At 42.8% G+C, this 27776-nt stretch overlaps 1 protein-coding gene across 1 annotated transcript; it reads left to right on the forward strand.

The window, feature by feature from the left end:
- Window positions 1–5397: 5397 nt before the first annotated feature.
- them4 (thioesterase superfamily member 4) lies at window positions 5398–27281 on the forward strand. The gene is made up of 6 exons (XM_084336087.1): window positions 5398–5828; window positions 19412–19601; window positions 21041–21203; window positions 23710–23820; window positions 24975–25099; window positions 26165–27281. The coding sequence occupies exons 1-6, from the start codon at window positions 5670–5672 to the stop codon at window positions 26206–26208; spliced, it is 792 nt and encodes a 263-aa protein (XP_084192213.1). The 5' UTR covers window positions 5398–5669; the 3' UTR covers window positions 26209–27281.
- Window positions 27282–27776: the final 495 nt, after the last annotated feature.

Raw genomic sequence — 27776 nt, forward strand, 5'->3', positions numbered from 1 at the left:
AGACAGCGCAGAGAGTCTCTCAGACAGGAACAGAAACAAAGTAAAACACGAAAAAGGCATTCAAGATAAATACAAACTTTAAAAGAGAAGATTACAAATGTAACAAAGCAACAAAACAACCTGAGAAAAACAATAATGTGCTGAAAAACGGCTACAAATACTGTACATCACCACTGGACTCTCCAGGCACGGAAACAAAGAATATGCTATCAGGAAGCAAAGTAAGGAATCAGAAAATCCAAAAGGCCCTGCTATTCCACCACATCCTCAGAAGAGAGCTGAAGACAAACAAACAAACTCCTGGCCCACGGCGCCAAAAACCAGCACTGAGTTCATCAGGCACGATTCTTAAAAAGTATCGTCTTCTTCAACAAATGAAAGACTTTGGGTTAACCTATAAGTTAATGAGAGAAAGGGAGCATCCTCAGAAAAAGCCAACATTCATACAGGGTGTAACACAGAATGTCCAGGATTTCTTCCTGAACTCTGCACGTGTGACGATGTGTGATGATGGATAGTGCTAATGATGGCTTTGTCATTATAAATTATTTCCCATATCTTTTAAAATCTTCAAAATTTTGCAATACAAAATTATGTAGGTTAGAGTTATCCTATCCCAAAAATTTACTCATATTTAAATTCCCCATTAAGAAATGCATCATTTAGACACCTTGCATGTTAGGATTTCCTTCAGATTCATGTTGGCATCCATGTATGGCGAAGGCCCGGACTGGCCATCAGGAGCTCTGTCTGTCTGTCACACACACACAAAGGGAGCCGCATGTGATTGGTGGAGGCGGTACCAGGCCATACAACTGATTGACAGTTGAGATGAATGAATGAATGAATGAATGACTTTATTTGACAATATAAAAAATAAACATGTGACAGAAGAGCACAGTCGGGATATACTGCCAAGGATGAAACACAAAAAAGCTCAGAGCTTATTTCCATTGTGGTCCTTGTAGGGGGGTGGGGGAATGTGATGCTTAAAACATGCATCATACAAAACGTGACATCACAACACATCACATATACCATTTAACATTTATATACATACAGACTCATACAACATGCAAGGGTGCCTTAAGCTAAGTGTCTAGGTATAGTCCCTTTTGAGCCATGTCTTCAGATGGCGAATGGAATGGCAGATGGCACTTCTGCAAAATGACAGGGAGAGACAGCGAAAGACAAAAAATTTCAAGCATAACCTGCGCTTGAAGATGGACAGTGGAAAAAGAGGAAGGGTCGAGCAGAGAGGGAAAGAGAGAAAAATACATACTGCTTACTGCTTGTATTTCACAGAACAGTCAGATGGAAATGACTGGAAATGAAATGTTTCAACAGTGGAAAAAAGAGGAAGGGTGGGGCAGAGAGGGAGGGAGAGAAAAATACATACTGCTGACTGCTTGTATTTCACAGAACAGTCAGATAGGAATTACTGGAAATGAAATGTTTCAACACTTCAACAGTGAAAAAAAGAGGAAGCATGGAGCAGAGACGGGACGCCCTAAATGTTGCCGCTAAATGTGGCAACATTGACCAAATGTTTTCTTGCACCACGGGACCACCAGGTTAGTCAGTGATAAAAATAAACATGCTAGCTAGCTAACATAGCTAATGTTACCATGCATCATCATCATCCCCTGTCATTTTTCCCTGCATAAATCTTTTATTCAACTTCAGTCCTGATCATAACCATTTAAATTTTTCTTGTAATGTCAGATTAAAAATGAAATACTCTAACTTTTCTGATTTCTGAGTTGTTAAGTCTGACATTACAAAAACTAAAAATCCATCAAAATCAGTGTTGTTGCTAATCATTGACACATGATGATTATAACAATTATTAGCCTGTAATAATCCCCCCCAGAAAAATCCACTTTGCATTTGATATATTGAAAATATTTAAATGTGTGTGTTTTTTTAACAATAATTTGTGATGCCATCACAAACAATGGCATTTAAAGGGTAAACATTTTAAAAGTCCTGCACCAGCATGTAGGGAATTAAGTCATTGTAACAAAAATCTTCCTGGTGGGGGACCCCCAGACCCCCTGCTTAAAAATTTGCCTGACTTGGGCTATATTTCGCACTATATTTCCTGGCCTGAATAATTCCCCCAGTCCGGCCCTGCAAAGGGGTGAAAAATTGTCAAATCTGCCAGTTTGAAATACAAAATGATGTAAGTTAGAGTTATCATATCCGAAAATGTTTCCTATATTTTAATTCCCCACAAGAAACACATATTTTAGACACCCCTCATGTTAAGATTTCTTTAAAATTCATGTTTGCACAAAAGTATGGCCCGCCCTAATATGATGACCACTGGTAGCTAGCCAAGATCATCGATGTGGATACTGATCAACAAGATGTAAAAGTGGAATTTCTGCATCCCCATGGTCCAACAGAAAAGGTTCTGTTTCTGCCCAGTTCAAGACATCATAGTGAAACTAATCGGAAATGCAGAAGGAAACGAAGAGGAGAAGTGCAGGGTGAGAACGTGGAGATCAGGAAGTTGGGTAGATGAAAACAGGGACGAGAAGAAGGGGTCCTGGTCTCCATGACTGTTTTTGTTGTTGGAAACAGTGCATTTTGTAATAGTTGGAAACAGTGTATGTAAAGTTTGTTGTTATTACAATTGAGTTAACAAAATGTTCAGTATTAACATTAACAAGGAGTTATTAGTTCTTATCATTGTCACTTCCATCTGTTCCAACAAAAATGCATGTGTTCATTTATCAGAGATGCATATACAATTTAGTCAACTCTGTCAGTTTCTTGTCAACTCCGTCAGATCTTTGTCAACACCGTCAGATGTTTGTTTTTGTTAATTCTGTGGAAAATACAAATTTCTTCTTCAGTTTATGTTGTTTAAGTAATAAAGGAGCATCAGATCTTCATCCTCTTGTCTTATTTACTTAATGATCTTTTTTTTATCATATCAAAATTAAAAACAAAGTTTGAAAATGCAAATATTTCTAAATCTGTGTTTTCAGAATAGTGTGAAATTACACCTGAGGTTTATATATTATATTTGATTGCATACCAGAGTAACTAAACACTATTACAACATACTTCAGAACCTTAGATTCTTGTTGGACTGGAATAATTAGAATTATATACTTTTTTGTGTGTCTGACGGAGTTAACCCAAATCAAGTTTCAAAGGGAAACATGTGAATTTGTTCAAAATGTTTTTCTATGTAGAGCCCGCACCTTTACATGGTTAAATAGCTCAGACCTTTCTCTACATGAATATACAACTCTAATCAATATAGTGTGCATTCTCAAAATATAATATTCAAAAGTGTTTTGTCCCGACTCTCAAGAATCAGTGATGGAACAACCTGAAGGTTACGAGAAGAAAGGAGAGAAGCTAGTGTGTAAGCTAGAAAAATCCATTTACGGCCTGAAACAGTCTGGGCGAAATTGGAACGAGATGCTTCATACCTGTCTAATTGAAGATCACTTCATACAGAACCCAGTAGACCCCTGTGTTTACTCAAAGGAGTCAAAAGAGTCAGGAAAAGTGATAATTGTGATTTGGGTGGATGATTTAATCATCGCAGCAGACAACACTAGAAACCTAGAGCAGGTGAAAGGTATGCTCTCCACCAGATTCAAAATTCAGATTCAAAATGAAAGACCTAGGTAGGTTAAAACATTTTCTAGGCATGGACTTCGAACAGTCTGCCAGTTGTGTAAAAATATCCCAGAAGAGATATGTGGAAAAAATCCTGAAACGTTTTGACATGCAAGAATGTAGAACAAGGGAAACACCATGTGATCAAAAGCTAGACTACCAAGAGGATGCTCAGAAATTGACAGATGTAAAAATTTACAGAGAAGCTGTGGGTAGCCTCATTTATTTGACAACATGTACTCGCCCTGACCTATGTTTTGTAGTGAGTAAATGATCACAGCATTTTGCTGATCCCACAGAGGAGCACTGGATTACAGCAAAACATGTTTTTCGCTATCTCAAAGGCACAGCAGATAAACAGCTTTGTTTCAGAAAGAGCAGCGAGGGCTTAGGGCTTCAAGCCTATAGTGATGCATATTGGGCGGCAGACGCCACAGACAGAAGAAGTACCACAGGGTATTGTGTGAGTTTGGGTACAGACAGCTCACTGGTTTCATGGAAAACGAAGAAACAGCCCACAGTGGCACTATCAACTTGTGAAGCCGAATACATGGCTCTAGCTATGACAATACAGGAATGTATTTATCTAGAACAACTGCTCGAAGGAATGGATACCTATGTATATAAGAAAACTGTTGTTTATGAAGACAACCAGGGAACCATTGCACTCGCTAGAAACCCTGTGTGCCGACAGAGGTGTAAACATGTGGATATAAAATATCACTTCATCAGATCTGTCATCAGAGAAGAAAGGATGACACTTGTTTACTGTCCTACAGACGACATGGTTGCAGATGCTATGACCAAGCCTGTCTCCAAACTGAAATTGAGAAGATTTGCAGAGGTCATGTTTGGTGTGTAAAATATTGCCTGTTATGTAATATTGACTGCCATATTCTTTTGATGTTTTGAACTGTATTCTTTTCTTTGAAAAGTTGTTTTTGGAAAAGTTGTACAGTATACACGTCATCCATAAGTGGGAGTGTTGAGTTTATGTGTTAATATGATAGTATGTAACTGCTTAACTGTTTCCACAAGAGGGCGCTATAGGCGCAAGGAGACGTAGCTATTGTAGCTGAAGTAAGTAAGTAAGTAAGTAAGTAAGTAAGTAAGTAAGTAAGTAAGTAAGTAAGTAAGTAAGTAAGTAAGTAAGTAAGTAAGTAAGTAAGTAAGTAAGTAAGTAAGTAAGTAAGTAAGTAAGTAAGTAAGTAAGTAAGTAAGTAAGTAAGTAAGTAAGTAAGTAAGTAAGTATTTATAAAGCACCTTTCATAATGGATTGTTCCCTCCCCCTCTGTCTCTTCCCCATCTTCCTCATCTACCTCTCACAGAGAGAGAAGGTCTCATGGTGCATATGCAATGTGAAATAAACCACGCCGATTAAAGGCTAAAGAAGGACCTTGTCGTCATGAACCTATTATTGTTGCTCCCCAGGTGACTCTGTCAACAGTCTTTCTCTGGTCTGCATCCCCTTAACAATTGTGTGTATTGAGTTGTACTGTATTGTACCCATTCTGCAATCTGTTAATACAATTTTCAATCAATCAATATGGGGAGGAGAGAATAGTCTGAGGGCTATTGTATGAATTGTTGTCTGAATTGGCATGGAAACCGATGTTGCCGGCCATAGGTCTCCTGTACTGCCAATCACAAAGCAAACTACGGATCACATGGTCTAAATACGTCATTGCAATTGCTCGAGCAGGAAGTCGTACAGCTACAGTCATGTCGCTGGCTGGCAGATGACATGACACACTTGAAAGTCATTCATTCATTGGCGAAATATACCAATGGTGTTACATCAGGCATGTGTATAGTAGGGTATGTTTGGTTATAGAATCACTACTTTAATGTGGGTGCTTAAGTTAATATAGCTGGGTGGCAAATAATTCTGTCCTAAACCGTTATTGCGACCTGTTATATTGATGTTACAGACTGACTACTAGCATAGACGTGAAGCAAGCAACGATCATAACGATAACAACATCACCAGAAAGAATTTAACAACTTTTTCGAGCTTTGTAGTTATGATGAGGGGTAACGTTAGTGTACAGATAGCGAGGAGTCTTTTCCGAATAGCCAGGGGCACCACGGGGAGTACATTCCCTTCCATTTGGACTCAACACAGACATCCTCCACCCTGTGCATCGTCCAACACTAACGTTAACTTCGTTCGGACCATGGTGGTAAGTGCCTCAATCATCCTGTCTTTGTGTTATGAATTGGGTTTTGTTTCATTCATGTTTGTTTCATTCTAGCTATTTCTTCTTTGATGCTGTTAGCCTGTAGAGGAGCCAAAGCTATATAGGTTATTGTATTATATGAATGTTTATTTGTATAACCTTACATTGAAACGGCATTAGGAATATTGATTGGATTTAGATAGTCATTGCACCGTCTTATTTGTCATAATAGAATGTTGACAGAGTCTGGCTATGGGGCGACAATAATGTGGTCAAGAGGCATGGTTTCTACATTCAGCCATTAATCAGCGTGGTTTATTATTTGCAGTGGTGCGTTATTGAAATCATCTGGGGTGACACGCACCACGTGCACGCGCGCTCCCGCGAATGCGCATTTAATGTCCCCTCGCTTGGGCACAGACTAAAGACAGTGCCTAATTGCCTCTACGAATGGAATGTAACACGTCTGTTTGCGGACGACTCAGCCCTGCTGGTCTCTGACAAGAACAAGTTACAGGTTGAAAAAGCCCTCAGCTCGGAACTAGGCAAAATCTGCATATGGCTCGCCGACAACAAACTATCATTACACATGGGCAAAACAGAGTCCATTCTCTTCGGTTCAAATAACAAACTCAGCAAGACTGATGGCTTCTCGGTTACAGTGGGTGACAATATTGTCACAAGGAAAGATGAAATTACCTACCTGGGTTCCATCCTAGAGGCTAATCTTTCCTGTGACAAAATGGCATCCAATGTAATACAAAAAGTCAACCAACGAACGCGATTCTTGTACCGGATCTCCTCTCTGGTAAACAAGAATACCCTGAAGACTCTAGCAGGAGCACTCATTCAAGGGTACTACGACTATGCTTGCACCTCATGGTACCAAAGCACCTCAAAGGCACTAAAAAACAAATTACAAACATCTCAAAACAAGCTAGTCAGACTACTACTTGACCTGACTCCTAGAACCCACCTCACCCCTGCCCACTTTGACAACCTAGGATGGCTTAGAGTAGACGACAGAGTACAGCAACTTGCAATGGGCCTGGTCTACAAGATACACTACGCGACCAAGGTACCCATGTACATGTCAAAATACTTCCCAAAGGTCAGTGAATACCACGATCACAACACCAGAGGGAGCTCCACAAATCATGTAAAACCCAGATTCGGCTCAAACAAGGGACTAAACACGTTTCGCAATTATGCCACATCAATGTGGAACGCCCTGCCTAAAGCTGTAAAGGAATGTGAATCACTACCCACCTTCAAAAACACTCTCAAAAAACACCTACGTGAGACTGCAATTCGAAACTGGCCCCTACAAATGTCCTAACCTAGTTGTACAGTAAATGACCAAGTAAGGCTTTGTCAACATTCCAATGTACAGTGTAAAATGTGTGTGTGTCCCCTACCCAACCCCCCCCCCACCTCCAATGTACAGCCCTCACCCAACCCACCCAACCCCACCCCACCAACCTCCTCCAATGTACAGTTTCTACGCCAAATGTATATACACTCCTTTTCTGGACACTTTTGTATCACAAACAGTACTGTATTTGCAAATCTGATATGTCATAAATGTATAGATGTAGCAGTACTGTCTATCTGTATGTCATGTATGTCATATATGTTATGATGAATTGAAAATGGGGGACCCTGGTGGAAACAAGACGAAAGTCTTTCTCTGGTCTGCATCCCCTTAACAATTGTATGTATTGAGATGTACTGTACTGTACCCATTCTGCAATCTGTTAATAAACTTTTCAATCAATCAATCAATCAGTCTTCACAACAAGGTTAGGTGTGAATGTGTCTGAGAACGTATTTAACACACCTGACGACCGGAGCTATTGATATGCAAATAGCGAGTGAGGTCCCACACCGTGGTACCCCGTGCCATGAACAACGCATGCCTGATTATTTGCATGGTAAAGCAGCAGTACATGAGTTCTCTCCGTGAGAGGCAGGTGGGAAAGAGGTAGAGGGGGAGGAGACATCTCCTTAAATACTCAATAGGGTCCAGCTGCATCCGTGGAGAATCCGCTCACTGGCAACTTCCGCCAGCCACAGGAGGCGCCTGCCAACCACAGGACACGCGCTGATTGGCGGAAAGTACGGAAGTATCTCGAAGTACGTCTGCGCTGACATGCGTCTCTACTTTCCGTAGCTCCATTTCTGCAGACCCCTCTCTGATTGGTTGAGCCCATTTCTGCAGACCCCTCTCTGATTGGTTGAGCGAAGCCCCTCTCTGATTGGTTTAGCTCATCACAAGGTAAAAGGCGGATGTAATGTTATCATATCAAGAAGATAAAAAGAAATGTACTACCAGATTCGCGTATAACGTTATTTCGCGTGACGTCGCGGTTTATTCATAACGTTATGCGCGTATAACGTTATTTCGCGGTTATTTCGCGGTTTATTCACATAACGTTATTTCACGTGACAAGTTCAACACAGCCCAGCTGTCAGAAACTGTACATTGAGGGGGTTTGAATCACTGTTTAGTGTTTACACTCCCCACTTACTGTAACTGTACCATGACGCACTCCCCACTTACTGTAACTGTACCATGTTCTACATATAACATCATCTCATCATGCACCTTGTTTGTGTATCCTGTTTCTTTTTCCTCATTATTATATTCAGTTAATTATATTGTTTACACTGTCTTTCTTCTATTATAACCCTGCCCATTTGATGTTCCCAAATCATATTCAGAAAGTATCACAGAGACTTCTATTGACCAAGGAATTAGTTATTATTAGTAAGACACAACATTTCCGTAGCAATCCGAAGTGACATTGACCACCAGACTCTTTCTCTTAAGGCATTAACTGGGTTAATTAATATAAATGTTATATTGTAACTGTCTAGTTACACATTGGTTCCGAAACATGTATGTTCCAGGCTGCAATTAAAACTTTGAATCTGAGAGAGCTCTGGTCAGCGAAGCCGGCGATGCGAGCGATTATTATTGGTTTTTAATGACAAACCAATTACATAATCCAACATATGTGTAAAGGCACACACAACATATTCCAGTTAACGGTATATTTTTTTAATGATTCGTTATGGCGTAATCAATACTTCCATGCGTATAAATTGCGTTCGCGACCTCCATGTTTTGGGGGTATTCATCAGAAAACTCGGATCCGGGATTCGGCTCCCATCCGTCGGGCAAGAACTGTGGGTTTTCAGCCTCTCTCTCTGGAGCTTAACGGAGTTTCGATTCCTGGCTAGAGGAGCTTGTCGCGGCTCATGCGCATGCGCACGCTCGGCCAATCAGAGAGGGGTCTGCAGAAATGGGCTCAACCAATCAGAGAGGGGTCTGCAGAAATGGAGCTACGGAAAGTAGAGACGCCGCTGACATAGACCACCGCAACACTTCCGGGATTCTGAAATCGGGGAGGAGATTGCGGGGGGGGGAGGGGGGCAAATGAATGAATGTGGATGAGAGCCTTGACATTAAGTGATTGCAGATACGGCTGTGGGGGTGCTAGAGACATGATCGAATAGACTTGTAATCGCCTGAATCTCCTGAACACGGCGCGAGACATTCCTAATCGATCAGAACTAAATCGGCGGCGAAAAAGACAGTTTTTAAGCATCGATTCCCCATGCACATGCGCAGATTGGCCACGGAGTGTGACGCAACGCACATCCACCCTGGAATGTTCCATTAGAGGGGGTGTTGTGTTGTGAGAATGTGAGCGGCAATCGGAGCATCAACTACTAACAACAGAACAACAAGCAGCCATGCCTAAAAGCAGCTGGCAAGGTACTCATATAGCTAGCCATTTTTTTAAATATCGTAACCTGCCTCTCACATTCTCACAACACAACACCCCCTCTAATGGAACATTCCAGGGTGGATGTGCGTTGCGTCACACTCCGTGGCCAATCTGCGCATGTGCATGGGGAATCGATGCTTAAAAACTGTCTTTTTCGCAGCCGATTTAGTTCTGATCGATTAGGAATGTCTCGCGCCGTGTTCAGGAGATTCAGACTCATACAAGTCTATTCGATCATGTCTCTAGCACCCCCACAGCCGTATCTGCAATCACTTAATGTCAAGGCTCTCATCCACATTCATTTGCCCCCCCCCGCAATCTCCTCCCTGATTTCAATGTAACACAGGTTAGGGTTAGGGTTAGGGTTAGTGGTCTATTGGGCCTAGCCCCTCCCCCTTGACCAAGCACGGTTGAGACGTGCGGTTGTAGAGAGTGATTGATTGAAAACTTTATTAACAGATTGCAGAATGGGTACAATACGGTTGGAGAGAGGGTCGCAGCCTGGAATTGATTGAAAACTTTATTACAGTACAGGTCCCGTCTATATATATTTATTATTATTATTATTGGATACAGGAGTTTGGGTACCAAGAGCTTCTTCAAATAAAGTTCATCATCATATCATGATAAACTTCAAGTTGCGTGTTGTGTGTCCGGCGCTGCGGTGGCCAGGAGCACGCAACAAGATGGTATACATTATGGTATATGAATAGTATATTCCACTATAGCAGTATATGGTGTACATTTGAATCTAATCTAATTTTGCACACGGCCATCGCATTATAATGAGCTGGACAGGTGTGTAATGTATGTGGTGGTGACGTGAACACGTATCTGCCATGCGAGACTAGACGAGAGGCTGTTGTCAAATCTGAAGTGTCAGACGTTCTGACTCCTCCCCCGGCTGCAAACTCAGCAAAACCGACGGCTTCTCAGTTACAGTGGGTGACAATATTGTCACAAGGAAAGATGAAATTACATACCTAGGTTCCATCCTAGAGGAAAAATCTTTCCTGTGACAATGCTATCAATCTTGCGTTGATCCGATAATTCCTTCCCCATGATCGGAGCGTGTATCTTTAATGTACTGTGTAACGTATTCCGTTGGTGACGATCGAAGCATAGAACCCCCCCCCCCCACCCTCTCATGCATGCATGATGAAACATAATACCGATAATCTAGCGTTGATTTCAGATTTATTGTTGCACTAAAAACGCTGTTTAGCGGCGTTTCCTGGGATTACACAGAATTACTCTAAAACTATACTCATATTCACCATGGTATAACACGGGAATGTATGGATGAAGAAATTATCTGTTTTTTTCCCATCTTGACCGGAAGAAACTCACTGACAATCGACTATATTATTAGATCCATAGCTATAATATTTAATATAGTTTTAGCACTGCAAACACCGGCATGTACCCCCATTCATTACAGCGCTGGCACACACGGCCATACGCCCACAGCGACCTCTGGCGCCCAATGGCGTGAATATTAAAGGCAACCAACTTGTGTTCAGCTTTTCGTTCAGCGTTTCTCTGATTGGCCACACGGCCAATCAATCCACTAGCACACGCCCTTGCGGCGCGGCAGAAGCGCTGGTCGAACCAGCGGTGTTCTGTTGTGTGACTGTACTACAGCGGTGTTCTGTTGTGTGACTGTACTAAACTCTTCCACCACATGACCGACATTTGACATACAGTACACCTCCTATCTATGTTGGGATTATGTTTGGTCATGACAAAACAATAAAAATCGCTACTGTTAGTAATGCTGCCACCACCCACTTCAATGACAGAGCTCTCATATTTGCGAATGCATAAACTATATCTTAAATTATGGCGATGTGTCTAATATGGCTGTCACGAAGTCATTGATAAGCAACAGCCATATTAGACACATAGCCATAATTTAAGATATAGTTTATGCATTCGCAAAATATGAGAGCTCTGTCATTGAAGGGCTTCGTTCTACAACGGAGCACGGCCGCTGCTGCTGGAGCTGGACCGAGTCAAGCCGGCGGCGGCGCACGGAAGCCGGGGATAAACCACCGCGTCGCCCCGCTGGCGCTTCACGCTCAGCAGCCTCCACGGGCGAAATAACATATAACGTTACAGTTCCACACTGATGTACAGTGAGTGTCTAATATGGCTGTCGCGAAGTCATGCCTCTCCCTCTGAAAGCCCATCCACGCTGTGTATCATAGAGACATAGAGCACTGGGTTTTATCACTGGAGATATATTTCTCACTCACCATTGTATTTTGCGCCATCTGACAATATCATAATGATGTGTTTTCTATATTATATCCACAATCATTCATCTAAAAAATTGTATGGGCTTTGATTAAACATGTAACCTACACCTACTGTAACTTACTGTACCTCTGCTTCCTACAGCACAGCAGGTAATGGCGTTAATCAATGGAACGTGAAACATAATAACGTTACGCTTTCTAGTTCAGCGCATTTCATAACTGTATGGGCTTTGTTTATACACGAGTGAATCTGGTAGTTGGTTGTTAAAAACGCGAAACATAATAACGTTACGCTTTCTAGTTCAGCGCATTTCATAGCGCTCCACTGCTACCGCAGCCCAACACAAGTGCGTTGGAACAGCAGCCACAAGTTGGTTGCCCGTGCTGCCGCTCGCTTGCGCTCGCTTGCGCTCCTTGGATTTCATTTGGGACGTGGGACGACTGCGCTTGCCTGCGCGTGGGGGCGGGGGGGCGCGGCCAATCAGAGAAAAGCCGAACACAAGTTGGTTGCCTTTAATATTCACGCCGCCCAATGTGTTAAAACAGACGACACTCTCATCACAGATAAGCTGGATGTGGCCAATCACTTAAACATCTTCTTTACAAACATAGCCACAACACTGGTTGATTGATTGATTGATTGATTGATTGATGGTTAATAAACTACCCTCCCACTCTGGGCATTTTGGTGTAGAACACATCCTAGCCATCTACAAAAACCTAGGGGTTCGCAAAGACGATTTCAAACTCGAAATGGTAACAACTGATGAGGTGTTAAAAAAACTGAGCACCCTCCAACCTAACAAGGTCACTGGCTATGACAATATCCCCTCCAAATTCCTCAGAGACTCAGCAGCCACAATCACCCCAATCATCACCCACATAATAAACCTCTCTGTAAAACAGGGACACATCTCCAAAAAATTCTAAATTGCAAGAGTGACCCCCCCCCCCCTGCACAAAAAAGCCAGCAAATTAGACCCAAGTTCTCAAGTTCTCAAGTTCTTTAATAGTTGTCATACAGAAGTACAGAATACTTTCATACAAAATGCTTCTTACTGTTACGCTCCAGAGACTGTGCTAGACAAGATAGTATCAAATAACATAATAACATAATATAGCATGAATTTAGAAGAAGAAAATGAGGTCACAGTGTTCGGTATAGACATATGTACAATGTTCTGAGTTACCATATAATATACAATACACAATACTATGCAGTGTACTAATGTACAGTACTATCTAGTGCAAAGCAGAAATGGGATGAGGTACAATTTTAGGTACAATTTACAGTAAGGTGTACGAGTTGTAGTGCAATCCTTCATCCATAAATATAAAGTGTGGGGAGTGGGTGCTACAGTGTGTTTGTTTAAAGTGGGTGTGTGCTATAAGTGTGTGGAGTGGGTGCTACAGTGTGTTTGTTTAAAGTGAGTGTGTGCGTGTGGATGTGTGTGCTATGTGCGTTTGGTGGTTGTTGTTGTGTAGTGTTCATTCATTGTTCGTTTAGCAGCCTGATGGCCTGGGGATAGAAGCTTCTTCTGAGTCTTTCTGTGCTCGCCTTGAGACTCCTGTATCGCTTGCCTGACCGCAGCAGTTCAAAGAGGCAGTTGTTCGGGTGACTGGAGTCTTTAATGATTCTCTTAGCCTTGCCCTTGCAACGCTTGTAGTAAATGTTCTGGAGGGTGGGGAGCCCCCCTCCAATTGTGCGTTCGGCTGAACGTGTCACTCTTTGTAGTCTGCTTTGGTCTTGTGCAGTGCTATTCCCAAACCAGGAGGTGATGTTGCCGGTCAAGATGCTCTCTATTGTACATGAGTAGAAGTTCTTAAGGATCTTCTGGCTGACTTGGAACTTCCTTAGGCGCCTGAGGAAGTAGAGGCGTTGTCGTGCCTTCTTCACAACACTGTTAATGTGTGTGGTCCATGTCAAGTCCTCGGATATGTAGGCTCCGAGGTACTTAAAGCTGTTGACTCTCTCAACCGGTGCCCCGTCGATGCTGAGGGGGCTGTAGTCCTTGACCCCCGACCTCCTGAAGTCCACAATCATCTCCTTTGTTTTGCTGACGTTCAGGGAGAGGCTGTTTTCCTGGCACCATCCCGCCAGGACCTTGACCTCTTCCAGGTAGGCCCTCTCGTCGTTGGCAGAGATCAGGCCCACCACCACTGTGTCGTCAGCAAATTTGACGATTGTATTGCTACTCCGCTGAGCCACACAGTCGTGTGTGTACAGGGAGTAGAGGAGGGGACTCAGAACACAGCCCTGGGGGGCCCCTATGTTGAGGGTGATGGATGAGGAGGTGCAGTTGCCTGCTCTCACCACCTGGGGTCTGCCAGTCAGGAAGTCCAAGACCCACTGGCAGAGGTCATAGCCCAAGCCCAGGTCCCTGAGCTTGGCTATGAGTATGGAGGGGACTATGGTATTGAATGCCGAGCTGTAGTCGATGAATAGCATTCTCACATAGTTCCCCTGCCTCTTGTCCAGGTGTGATGCTGCTGTGTGCAGCACATGGGATATGGCGTCCTCCGTGGACCTGTTGGGGCGGTATGCAAATTGCAGGGGGTCCATGTTGATGGGGAGGGAGGAGCAGATGTAGCCCTTTACTAGCTTCTCGAAGCACTTCATGGCTATGGAGGTGAGAGCTACAGGGCGGTAGTCGTTGAGGCAAGCAGGCTTGGATTTTTTGGGTACAGGGATAATAGTGGACTTCTTCAGGCAGGTGGGGATGACAGCCTGTTCTAAGGACAGGTTAAATATGTCAGTGAATACTGGGGCCAGTTGGTCGGCACAGACTTTTAGGACGCGGCCGGGGATGCCGTCTGGACCTGCTGCCTTCCTGATATTCACTTTTTTAAAGGTCCGCCTCACCTCATGCTCTGTTACCCTGAACACTGCGCCTCCATCAGCAGCCGACCCCCCCCCCCCATTGCCGAGGCTTGTGAGCTGGTGTTGTTATTACCAGCATCAAACCTCGCATAGAAGGTATTGAGGTCATTTGCTAAGGAGATGTCACTGTTCAGTTTGAGGGAGGCGCCTTTGTAGTCTGTCATCGTTTTGAGCCCCTGCCACATAGCTCTAGAGTCAGCTTGTTCAAACTGGAGTTCAATTTTATCCCTGTAGCGTCGTTTGGCCTCTGACACTGTCCTCCTTACGTTGTATCGCGCCACCTTGTGGTCATTCATGTTGCCTGCCTCTAGGCCGTCGTTGTATGCTTTGGTGCGCTCTCTGAGCTTCACGGACGGATTTGTCTACCCAGGGTTTTTGATTTGGGTAAACTTTCATTTTGGTAGTGGGGATTGTTTCTTTCACCCTAGTACAAACATAGTCCAGCACTGTCTCCGTGTAGGCATTAATGTTATCTGTGTCGCGGAACACAATCCAGTCTGTGTGGTGAAACACTGACCGGATCGTCTCCTCTGACGTCACATCCCATTTCTGCACCTCTCGCGAGACTACGGGAGTACTTTTAATTCTCTGTCTGTACTTTGGTGAAAGAAAAATGGATGCGTGATCTGACTTACCAAAGCCACTATCAGAATGAGCCTTGTAGCCACCTTTAAATTGCGTGTAACAGTGATCTAGGATGTTACCGCCTCTGGTGTTGCAAGTCACATGCTGATAGAAGTCAGGCAATACCTTTCTCAGATTGGCGCTATTGAAATCTCCCAGAACTAAAATGGCGGCGTTAACATTCGCCACTTGGATTCTATTTACCTCGTCGTGTAGTCTGGAGAGCGCAACCTTGTTGCTGGCTTGCGGTGGAATATACACTCCGACCAGGACGATCGCCGTTAACTCCCTCGGGAGGAAGAAAGGACGACACTTGATGGTTATATATTCCAGTTCTGGGGAGCAGTGGTTGGATAATTCCTTCACGTTAGTTGGGTCGCTCCAATTTTTGTTAAACATGAAGGCAATACCTCCTCCACGTTGTTTACCGGACTCTGCTGATGACCGATCCTTGCGATGGATAAAGAAGTGATCAGCCGGTTGAATTGCGTGGTCTGGGACGTCCGGCGTCAACCACGTCTCGGTGAAGCAGAGGACGTTGCAGGCAACTACCGCCCTGTTTCTATTCTTACCTCCATCTAGAAATTTATGGAAAATCTTTTCTACTAACAGGTAGAAAAGTACCTTGCATAAAAAAAGCGAATCTACGAATTCCAATCTGGCTTCAGAACATCCCATTCCACTGATGCATGCCTTCTCTATTTGAACGACCACTTCAAACACAAGGTGGATGCGGGCAAATACTGCGGCAGGGTCATGCTGGACCTCCAAAAGACTTTCGACACTGTTAATCACTCCATTCTGATTGATAAGCTAAAAGCAATTGGTTTTGATAGTTCATCAGTGAGCTGGATGCAATCCTACCTGGAGGGGAGAGAACAGATGGTGGAGGTGAACGGTACACTGTCCCCCCTCCCCTCCCAGTGAGCTGTGGTGTTCCACAAGGAAGCATACTAGGACCTTTACTGTTCCTAATGTATGCAAATGACATGTCATCAGCTTGTGACTGCAACTTGTTTCTGTTTGCGGACGATTCGGCCCTGCTGGTCTCTGACAGGGACAAGTTGCAGGTTGAAAAAGCCCTCAGCTCTGAACTGGGCAGAATCTGCACTTGGCTCGCTGATAACAAACTATCATTACACGCACCTGGGTAAAGTGGAATCCATTCTCTTTGGATCAAATACAGTAGCAAACTCAGCAAGGCCAACAGCTTCTCTGTTACCGTGGGTGACAAATAATATTGTCACAAGGAAAGATGAAATTACCTACCTGGGTTCCATCCTAGAGGCAAATCTTTCCTGTGACAAAATGGTAACAAATGTAATATAAAAAGTCAACCAAAGGGGTGGGACGATACATCGATCCAGATCGATATATCGATCTATTATCAATGATCCAATAGGATCGATGCAACGTAAAAGGATCGATTCATATTGCTATACCCTTATTTTGAAAATCCAGTGGAGAGTCGTATCCGCTCGGCTCAACAGCACAGCACGCAGTAGCGTCTGAAACATGGACATTGCAACAGAGCAAGGCTAGTGTGCCTATTCTGCAACCCAAAACAAGTCCCTGCTGTTTTATTCCACAACGGGTCAAATGCATCTAACATGCTTTGCAATCCTCGCCATTCCGAAATTAAAGTTACGTTAGCGTAAGCTAACAACAAGCTAACCCTCATCAGAGCCATAGACAGAGAGAAGTGGGGACTGGGAATGGGGGGGGGGCAGGCATTCTCCCTTTCTGTGTGTATGTGCGTGTGCATTTGGAAAGACCAAATGAAATATAGTATATTTATAGTAAATGTACTGAGGATGGACAGAGATAATGTTGATATTAATAATAATAATGTGTTAGTATATTAGGACAAGTGCATGACAGTAAGGTTAGTTAGGGTTAGATTTTTAAAAGTTAAAAATTTTATTTCAGATAATGGTTTAGTCGACGGTGAAAGATTGGACAGGTTTCGGCTCTCCTAACTGCAATTATAGCACAATAATGTTGAACGCCCTACCCACAGCCGTAAAGGAATGTGAATCCCTACCCTCCTTCAAAACCGCTCTCGCTGTGGCTGCAATTAGAAACTGGCCCCGGTAAATGTCAAAATCCCACCCCCCCACCCAACCCCCCCCAATGTAGTTTCTTCCCTTTCGGATGTATATATATTTTTTATGATCTCTCTTTTGCTTACACAGTACTGTATGAATTGAAAATGGAGGACCCTTATGTAAACAAGACGGAAGTCTTTTTCTGGTCTTCATCATAGCAGTTGTTAGTATTGAGCTGCTGTACTGTATTGTACCCATTCTGCAATCTGTTAATAAAGTTTTCAATCAATCAATCAAGACATTACACCTCTTAGCGGTTGGGGAATGGGGCCAGTTACATGTCACACTACAAAAATGATATCTATGAAAAATCAGGATGTTTTTAAAAGTGAATCCAAAAGGATTTTTATCCATAGATGGCGATAAAAATTTTCTTGAAAGTTGAGTGCAGACGTGATTTATATAGATTTTAGATCAAGACTATCTTTCCATTGGTTGTCTTAACCTGAAAGGGATGTCTAGGTTGTTGCAGAAAATATAAATATTATCCCCTCTCTCTCTCTTGATATAACTGGTTGTAATGAGATTAAATGTATATATATGTATATATATATATAAATTTAATCTCATTACATCCAGTTATAATTGTTTAGCCTCTTCAATAACTGTTGGTAGCTGAATCATTTGAATACAAGTGATTCAGTCCGCGAGGTCCGTCTTGACCATGTCCTCCTAGCGCTGCCCACGCTGACCTATTGGAGATTATTATGAAGAGGACGAAACTATGACACTTATGGATGATAAGGTGCGTTTTCACCAGACTACATTGGACTCAGCACTTCTGGTAAATCATAAAAATACTATAGTCAAACCGGCCGAGCATGTAACATTATCTGTTCACCGCCGCTGTAGTCGTGGGACACCAGAGTTGAGAGCACTCCAGACTAGGGCCAACTAACGTTCGGCAATGGCGATCGCCTAGAGGGAACTATTGGAGATTATTATGAAGAGGACAAACGGTGACGATCCATCCATAACATAAGGTGCGTTTTTACCAGACTATGTTGGATTCTAGTATTTTCAAACGGGCTGTTTGGATGTAACATTATGATCTGTTGGGCGCTGCCATAGCCAACTAACGTTATTTATTTAAATGGTTCCTGTTCTGACTCAGACACTTCGGAGCAAGAGTGAACAGGGTTTTGGTGGACCTGCTGACAAAGGTAACGTCTATTTTACCGAACCCTATCATAAAACATGCATTTGTGATGATCCCAGCGTCAGAAAACAAGTCTGCGAGGGACCCCCCCCCCCCCCATGGTGGCTTTGTGAATAGAATCATTCTATGTATGGTAATTTACCTTTGACCTGGAAATAATATAGGTGTCAGGTGAGCAACCCGCACGAAATGCACATGCTGCACAGAAAACACGTAATATCTCGCGTTCCAGGAAACAAGACTGGATTATTTTGAAACAGGACAGGTTTTAGCCTGGGACTGCGCAGGAACAAAGGTATGTAGAAATAAATGGTTTGTTCCCTGTTGGAGTATAAATATTGCCTTATAGTTTCAAACGAGCCATACTATTGTCTCCAAAGCTATAATATAGAATATACGATGCCACGATGGGTCTGCAAACATCGTGAAAATTGTCAAAAACGCTGGCGCCAGGGAGTACATATGGAAAAACAGCGTGGCAGTCAATGAGTTCATGGAAGACTGAGATGAAGTTGAAAATAAAGATTACATATCACAGGAAAAAATCTCAACCGTTGATCATACCGAAGTCTCACAATTTAATAACATCTGGGAATTGCTTGTGGATAATCTAGGCCCCCCCCCCCCCCCCGAGAGGGCAATGAAATCATGTCACTATTTTTCTTATTTTACTACACTTTTCTTTCATTTTACACTGTAATTAGTTAAAATGTATAATGAATGAAGATAAAAAAGTGTGTCTCGTTTGTGGACCAGGCGTTGCCGTGGCCTTTCTCCTTACAGCCCCGAGACTTCAGCCTGCCCAACTCCACCTGGAGCCCCGAGATGATGCGCCTGTACGACCACTACAACAGCCAGTGTGAGACGGAGACGGAGGAGGGAGGAGAGAGGAGGGGACCCTGGAGAAGAGTGCCGAGTTACAACCGCTTACTCAAGTACACTACAGGTACAGTGGGACGGTCTGCCCCCCCCCCCCCCCCCCCCTCTCAAGTACACTACAGGTACAGTGGGACGGTCTGCCCCCCCCTCTCCTTCCTCCTGCACGGGGATGAGAGGGAGAGGTGTGTGTGTGTGTTGTAGTGAAGAAGTGAGGCTGGAATTAGAAATACAGGAGTCTGCCAGTCTGGTTATAAAAAATATATAATATATTATAGATATAGTATCTACAGACATGTAAAAAGGATTAGAGTTATATGCAGGTGCATACGTCAGTATATAGAATGATTATATGCAGGTAAATTCAGACAGATTTATATATATATATGTGTGTGTGTGTGTGTGTGTGTATATATATATATGGCGTACTGGTAAAAGTTCACCAGAATCTGAGGAGGCTTTCCTCAGTCTCCTCAGGAAGAAGAGGCGCTGGTGAGCCTTCTTGACCAGTGCTAATAATTAGTGCTGTCGATAGATACAAAAAATTAACTAATTAATCCCACAATTTTCTGTAATTAATCTAGATTAAAAATAGCATTTTTCTACTGAAGCTTGTAACAGATATTTACTTGAGTAAAATCATGGAATTAATGTAAAATCAACACATAAAGTATATTTAGATTCAAAGACTATTTTAATAGCTTTCTTTGAATACAGTTTATCTCCTGTGTAATAAGGTTAACCTGTATCTCTGTGCTTCTCTAGCAGTCTAGCTGGAGTGTAATAAGGTTAACATATATCTGTGCTTCTCTAGGTAGAGTGTAATAAGGTTAACCTATATCTGTGCTTCTCTAGGTAGAGTGTAATAAGGTTAACCTGTATCTCTGTGCTTCTCTAGGTACTGTAGAGTGTAATAAGGTTAACCTGTATCTCTGTGCTTCTCTAGGTAGTGTGTAATAAGGTTAACCTGTATCTCTGTGCTTCTCTAGGTAGTGTGTAATAAGGTTAACCTGTATCTCTGTGCTTCTCTAGGTAGTGTGTAATAAGGTTAACCTGTATCTCTGTGCTTCTCTAGGTAGTGTGTAATACGGTTAACCTGTATCTCTGTGCTTCTCTAGCAGTCTAGCTGGAGTGTAATAAGGTTAACCTGTATCTGCTTCTCTAGGTAGAGTGTAATAAGGTTAACCTGTATCTCTGTGCTTCTCTAGGTAGTGTGTAATAAGGTTAACCTGTATCTCTGTGCTTCTCTAGGTAGTGTGTAATAAGGTTAACCTGTATCTCTGTGCTTCTCTAGGTAGTGTGTAATACGGTTAACCTGTATCTCTGTGCTTCTCTAGGTAGTGTGTAATACGGTTAACCTGTATCTCTGTGCTTCTCTAGGTAGTGTGTAATAAGGTTAACCTGTATCTCTGTGCTTCTCTAGGTCGCGTGTAATAAAGTTAACCTGTATCTCTGTGCTTCTCTAGGTAGTGTGTAATAAGGTTAACCTGTATCTCTGTGCTTCTCTAGCTGGAGTGTACCTCAGTAAAATAATCCAGTCCAAGGCCCGCCTCTTTACGCGGAACATCAGAGAGGCCGGAGCAGCGTTTGAGTATGTCATGTTTGTCAACAAAGAGGAGCAGCGGTGTGTGTGTCTGTTCCAGGCCGGGCACCTGCTGGAAGGACCCCCAGGGTGAGTGGAGTGTATGCTTTGAACTAGGGCCGGGTGATATGGGGGGAAAATATATCAAACTCTTTTATCAGGGCGGCTAGGTGGTGTAGTGGGCAAGGCGCTCGCCACCAATGCAGGAGACGCTGGGTTCGAGCCCAGCTCTCCGCATTGCTATCAGCTTGGCTGGTCGTCCGTACTAATACAATTGGCAGTATTAGGGGGTGGGAAGCTGATGGGTGGGGATCGGACGTTGTGGACAGCGACTCCTACAGGTCGGTTGGTGCGCCTGCACAGCAGAATCAGGAAGCGACGGGGGCGGCGTGTCCCTCCCACTCAGACCCCCACCGCTGAGAGATCGCGCTGTGCAGGTGAAAAGATGCAACGGATGCTTCCTCGAGTACCGGAGGGGACGCCTGTTGCTTCTTCCCAATCCAACAGTGCAAAAATGCTTCCGCATTCGTCACCGCAGGCCACTACGGTAATGCGCCTTTCATTTTCCTTCGCCCAGCGCCCAGGTGCGTGCACCGGCGGCGGCGTGCTCGCTCAGGTACGTGTGTGCGCCGCCGTGCTCGCGAGGTGCCCGCGCATGCGCATGAGATCCCGCCTTGGTTCGACACGAGCGGAGCTCATTATATGCCAGTAACCGCCCCTTATTCAGTATCCAGAAATAGCTCAATTGGCAAGACTGCATGGCTGTGGATCCTACGGCTCGTTGCTGGCGAGTTCGATTCCCTTCAATTTTTTTTTTTTTTTTTTTTAACGTGCATTCGCATTCTTTCGCCGTTTCATTTCGCCGGTTAAGTTTAGGCATTGTTTCGGAGTTGGTTAAGGTTAGGCATTGTTTCGGAGTTGCTTAAGGTTAGAAGGGTTAAGTTTAGGCGCTGTTAAGGAGCTGGTTAAGGTTAGAGTTTGACTTAGAGAATGGCAATAGACAGCCAGCCGAGGTTTCAAGTGATTCGTTGTAATGTACGCGGAAATGCCATAGCATTTGTCTAAACGGGCCTGAAAAGAAAGGCGCTTTACCGTAGTGGCCTGCGGTGACGAATGCGGAAGCATTTTTGCACTGTTGGATTGGGAAGAAGCAACAGGCGGAGGGGACACGTGATGTAAGGCTTTGTCCACATTGCAGCCGGCTTATGGGAGGCATGGCCTAACAGCATTCGAGACAGGGGAGGGTAGAATTGGACGATACAAAATTGGGATGGGAGAAAAATTGAAAATGGGAGAAAAAAGTAGACAAAAAAAAGGAAACCCTTTTATCGATATCAATAATAATAATACACTTTATTTGTATAGCACCTTTCATACAAAAATTGCAGCTCAAAGTGCTTCACAACAGAAGAAAAACAGGCATAAAATGTGCACATATAAAATTACAGTTTTTCACATTAAGATCTAACATCCCAATAGGCCACCTTGTTTATGGTTTGATTCAGTTTTAAAAATAGACTATGTTAAAAAGAATAAGATAGAATAGACAGAGTAAAATAGTGCAATAGTGCAGTGTAATAAAATAGTATAATAGAATAGACAAAATGAGCACATAAAGTGCAGACATATAAAAGAAAATGTACAGTCAATATGAATTGAAAATGGGGGACCCTGATGTAAACAAGACGAAAGTCTTTCTCTGGTCTGCATCCCCTTAACAATTGTGTGTATTGAGCCGTACTGTATTGTACCCATTCTGCAATCTGTTAAATTAAGTTTTCATTCATTCATTCATTCATTTATTCAGTGCAATAAACAAGATCAATCAAGATATACGTATATATCACAATATCTGACTTACTATTTGCTTTTTAGCTTTGATTTAGACAGCAATATATATATTTTTTTACCAATATATTGTGTATCACAATTCTCAATATAAAAAAGAAATCCACGATACGATATCAGTTACCGTGTGTTCACACTACAGGCTACAAAGCAACAGGAAGTAATACATTTTCAATGGAAGTTGGTGACATGAAGCTATGGACACACGCCCATCATGCCGCGCTCCTTGTAGCACGTGACTGATGACAGATCCTGGTGTGACGGGCGACGGCAGCTTCAAATTTAAGTTAGATTAGATTAAAATGTATTGTCATTATGCAGCACAAGTACAATGAAAAGAAGTTTGGCAGCCAACCAGAGTGCAAATGTAACGGTAAAGTGCAACAGCAATATACAATGCACAGGTGATTAAACTGGGTACAAAATATACAAATTAGTACTACTGAGTGAGTGTAGTGTACATTACATTACATTATGTGTTGGAATGTACAGAATGGGTAGTCTGTCTGATGGGAAAGTGTGTGTTAATAATAATACATCAGATTTATATAGCGCTTTTCCAAATGCTCAAAGACACGTTACAAAACAAACAATACAATACAATGCAGTTTTAGTAGAGAAAATAAAATAAATAAATAAATAAAAAGGTGAGCGAGTTGAAAGCAAGGGTAAAAAGGTGGGTTTTGAGGGCTTTTTTTAAATGATGAGAGGGTGTCTGCATGACGGATATGGTTGTGTGTTGATTCAGGCACGTCCACGGGGGGGCGATCGCCACCATGATTGACTCGGTGACAGGCGCCCACGCTACGTACATGTCTGGGCCCGTCATGACTGCCAACCTCAACATCAACTACCGCAGGTAAACAAGAATTCATTCATTCTTAAAAACCCTTTCACTACCACACTGCAGAAGGTTAACCTTTCACTACCACACTACAGACGGTCAACCCTTTTTCGTGTGGCGGTGAAAGGGTTAACCTTCTGTATTGTCGCAGTGAAAGGGTTAACCATTTGGTAGTGTGGTAGTGAAAGGGTTAAAAACACACACACATTGATCCAGTTGCACACTAGAGCAGACGTTCACTATAGACACGGTAATGCAGGGAAGTACAGTGTGGCGTCTCGCATATTGTAGACGACCTGTAAACAGTTCGCTTTTTGTTTATATTAACCTTTCCACCCAAACAGACTGAGTTTTCTGTTGTTGTTCTGTCTACAAGCTGAATACATTAGATTACTTGTTATTGTTGTTATAGAAGATGCACAAGGGCATGTTTACATGCCTCTGAAAAAATACATTGTTCCAGTTGGACTGGAAGCAAGATTTGGCCCTGGCATATTGACAGTTGGCATGAATCCACTGAAAAAACAACTATTCTCTATATGTTTCTCTCATAGCAGTCGCACTTTCAATGTTTAAATGTAATAATACAATCAGAAAGATTTGTCTATGCACCTCTCTGAGATAATGCAATAGATTTTCAATAGCCTATGAGCTTGTCCCAGCTATGACCTGTGAACCAAGACCATCAAATCCATTACACAGGCTTAGGATATATATTCTATAGAACCTATGGTCAAAAGGATGACAAGAGGGTTTACAGCTGGAGACACCAAAGCAGTCGATAACGTAGGCGCAGGTACAAGTCTCAAGACCAACTTCACAAAAATGCACTGGCCTTATCATGTATCGTATCATACAGGCACGTTTTCCAAGAAATCTCAGCAAATAAATGCAGTGTTTAATTTGTTTTCCATGCAGTAGTGCACAGATGTTCTTCATAATGTAACAACGGTGAACTAGCACAGATACATTGGTCTTTATGTTCATATGATGGTTTTCTATTAATTCCCTGACTTTATTTGGTCTATTTTTACAGGGACAATGCATAAAGAATAAATAGACATTCTGGAAATGTGCCACATTTAGCTAACTGGCTCATTCTCAGCTGTTCCTTATTCATGGTTAATATTACTGTGGTTCTCTGACATTCATCTGTCTTGCCCCCAAAGTCCCGTCCCACTGGGCAGCACAGTGATACTTGAATCCTCATTGGATAAGAAGGAAGGCAGGAAAACCTTTGTTACCTGTAAAGTGACCAGCACAGATGGCTCCAAGCTACACACGGAGGCAACAGGTAACACACACACACACACACACGCACACGCACACACACACACACACACACACACACACACACACACACACACACACACACACACACACACACACACGCGCGCGCGCGCGCACGCGCGCGCGCGCGCGCGCGCGCGCGCAACGTTACGTGACATCACATCGCGAGAACTGCACTAGCTTTCCATTGCCGCACAAAATGCAAGGTCCTTGACCTGGCATACCGTGTAGCGAAGGGAACGGCTCCACCCCTACCTCTGGTCAATGGTCTCTACCCCTCAAGACCTCTACGCTCTGCATCTTCTGGCCGCCTCAGACCCACTCCTATCCGAGCTCCGGGGGGTCATCAAAGACAAGCAGGCTATTTTCGGTCCTCGCTCCACAATGGTGTAACGAACTCCCCACCACAGTCGGGAGGACAGCTGAAACCTGACAAATGTTTCGCTAAAACACACCTATTCAAACAATATCTGAAATAATATCTGAATAAAAGAAAATACTAACCCTTTTACTTACTGTCTTTTTACTATTATGTACCTTAATACTATGCTGCTATTCTTATACTACTACCTATCTTGCTAATATGTCTAATATACTACTATATACTATATACTACTATGCAGCTCAATACTTTTTGATGGGGGTGGGTTAGGTGCTCTTTGAGGGCTGTTTTAAAGGTGGGTAGGGATTCAAAAAAATTTACGGCTGTGGGTAGGGTGTTCCACATTGTTGTGGCATAATTGCGAAACATGTTTAGTCCCTTGTTTGTGCCGAATCTGGGTTGAACATGATTTGTGGAACTCCCTCTGGTGTTGTGGTCGTGGAATTCACTGACCTTTGGGAAGCTGCCAGAGAGGTACCCTTCCTGCTGACTTGTTGTTCACAATCTGTAAGTTGCTTTGGATAAAAACGTAAAATACTAAATGACTAAATAAATTGTAATTGCGTATAAGGGGTGTGTTGGGACACGTGTCAGTGTGAAAGCGTTCCGTCAGTCACACGTGCATCATCTCTCATCACTGTTCTCTCCGCTCACGCGCTCACCATGCTGTTTTCTCATCCCTTTTAGGACTGTTCCTGTCCATCAAAATGAGCCACCTATTAGGATTGTGACACACACACACACACACACACACACACACACACACACACACACACACACACACACACACACACACATACACACACACACACACACACACAAACACAAACACGCCACACTCCTACGCAGAGCCATCTCTATGCCTGGACATCACAGCCTTTGATCAAGAGAGACCAAATCTGTACCAAATCCAGACATCCGGACATTTCAACTGTTTTATTTATAAAAGTGACAAAATTATGGAGGGGGGGGGGGATAATATAATTATATTATTTATTCACTATGTTAAGGGAAATAATATATATATATATAGGCTGCACCAGTTTGTTTACTTCTTCTTACGTCTTTTGGCAAATATGTTTGACAGTGGAATGTCGTCCAACTCTGCATATGAGAATTCACACACTAGCCCACCAACCAATCGGTCAACATCAGCAAACTGAGGTCAATAACAAGTGTACTGTATGTGTGTGTGTGTGTTTTGTGTTTGTGTGTGTGACTGTTAACCCTATCACTACCACACTACAGAAGGTCAACCTTTCACTACCACACTACAGAAGGTTATCCCATCACTACCACACTACAGACGGGAACCGGTAGTGATAGTAGTGAAAGGTTTATGGCTTGCGTGAATGTTGGATAATGTTTTTCTTAGCTGTCTTCGTGTAGTCAACAAGATTGATTATGGTGACAAATATTACACTGATCTTTTTCTACACCTGGTATGTATTTGCCTGACTTGAATTGTTCAGAATTCTACTGAACTATTGTTAAAATAAATCGGTATTAGTTAATTTATTACTGTAAATGGATATGCCCTTACTCACAGGCATCACCTGCAATAAGGCCAGCATACTTCTTCCATTGACTCAGTCAAATACATACCTTCCTCTGTCGTTGCGCTCACTTCAACAAGCGGATATATGAACCTTACATATCTGAACTTTTGCTATTTAATGGATGGTATATTTTGTTTATTTTTTATATCTTTAACATTATCACTATTTAACTGATGTCTTTGCGAATGAGATTGCCGCTCTTGACTTGTATGTATTTGTTGACTAATAAAACCATTGTCTATGGATACAGGCAGCATGTATTTTATCTGGTAGTCGAAAGCTGGTAATTCAATAAAGAGAAGATGACCTTCCCATGACATGATGTGATTATAAGTATTATATGATATAGCAAATTAAGGGAAATGGAAATATATTAAAGGGGAACTATCTTATAAATGGCCTTTTTGAGTGTTTAGCATTGTTTCCTAGCTATGTGAACTTATATTAATATGATCTATGTCTCAAAATTCTCATATTGGCGCATTCTTCCAATTCTCCTCTCACAATATTCACCCTCACTGAACTGAGTCATTTGAAAATGTGCCCTATATGTGATGTCATAAAGACACCGCTGCATGTTAATGTTCAGGCGGGGCCGGCCGGGCGCAGTGGTTTAGGAGCCCAGGCTCAAAACAGCTCGAGATCTTGAGGTAGAAAAATGCTGTTTTTGAGGACTTGATTAGAAATACAAAACAATGAATAAAAAAAATATATATATTACAGAGGTGTTCCATAGACTC

The sequence above is a fragment of the Notolepis coatsorum genome (genome assembly GCF_963971535.1).
Source record: "Notolepis coatsorum genome assembly, chromosome: 19".
NCBI lineage: Eukaryota > Metazoa > Chordata > Actinopteri > Aulopiformes > Paralepididae > Notolepis > Notolepis coatsorum.

What these genes read in the sequence shown, in the direction of transcription:
- them4 (XM_084336087.1), top strand. Translation starts at nt 5,670, where the DNA reads ATGATGAGGGGTAACGTTAGTGTACAGATAGCGAGGAGTCTTTTCCGA. An exon ending in ACTTCGTTCGGACCATGGTG is followed by an intron (nt 5,829 to 19,411) that starts GTAAGTGCCTCA and finishes TTTGTGGACCAG; the next exon opens with GCGTTGCCGTGGCCTTTCTC. An exon ending in CTGCTGGAAGGACCCCCAGG is followed by an intron (nt 21,204 to 23,709) that starts GTGAGTGGAGTG and finishes GTGTTGATTCAG; the next exon opens with GCACGTCCACGGGGGGGCGA.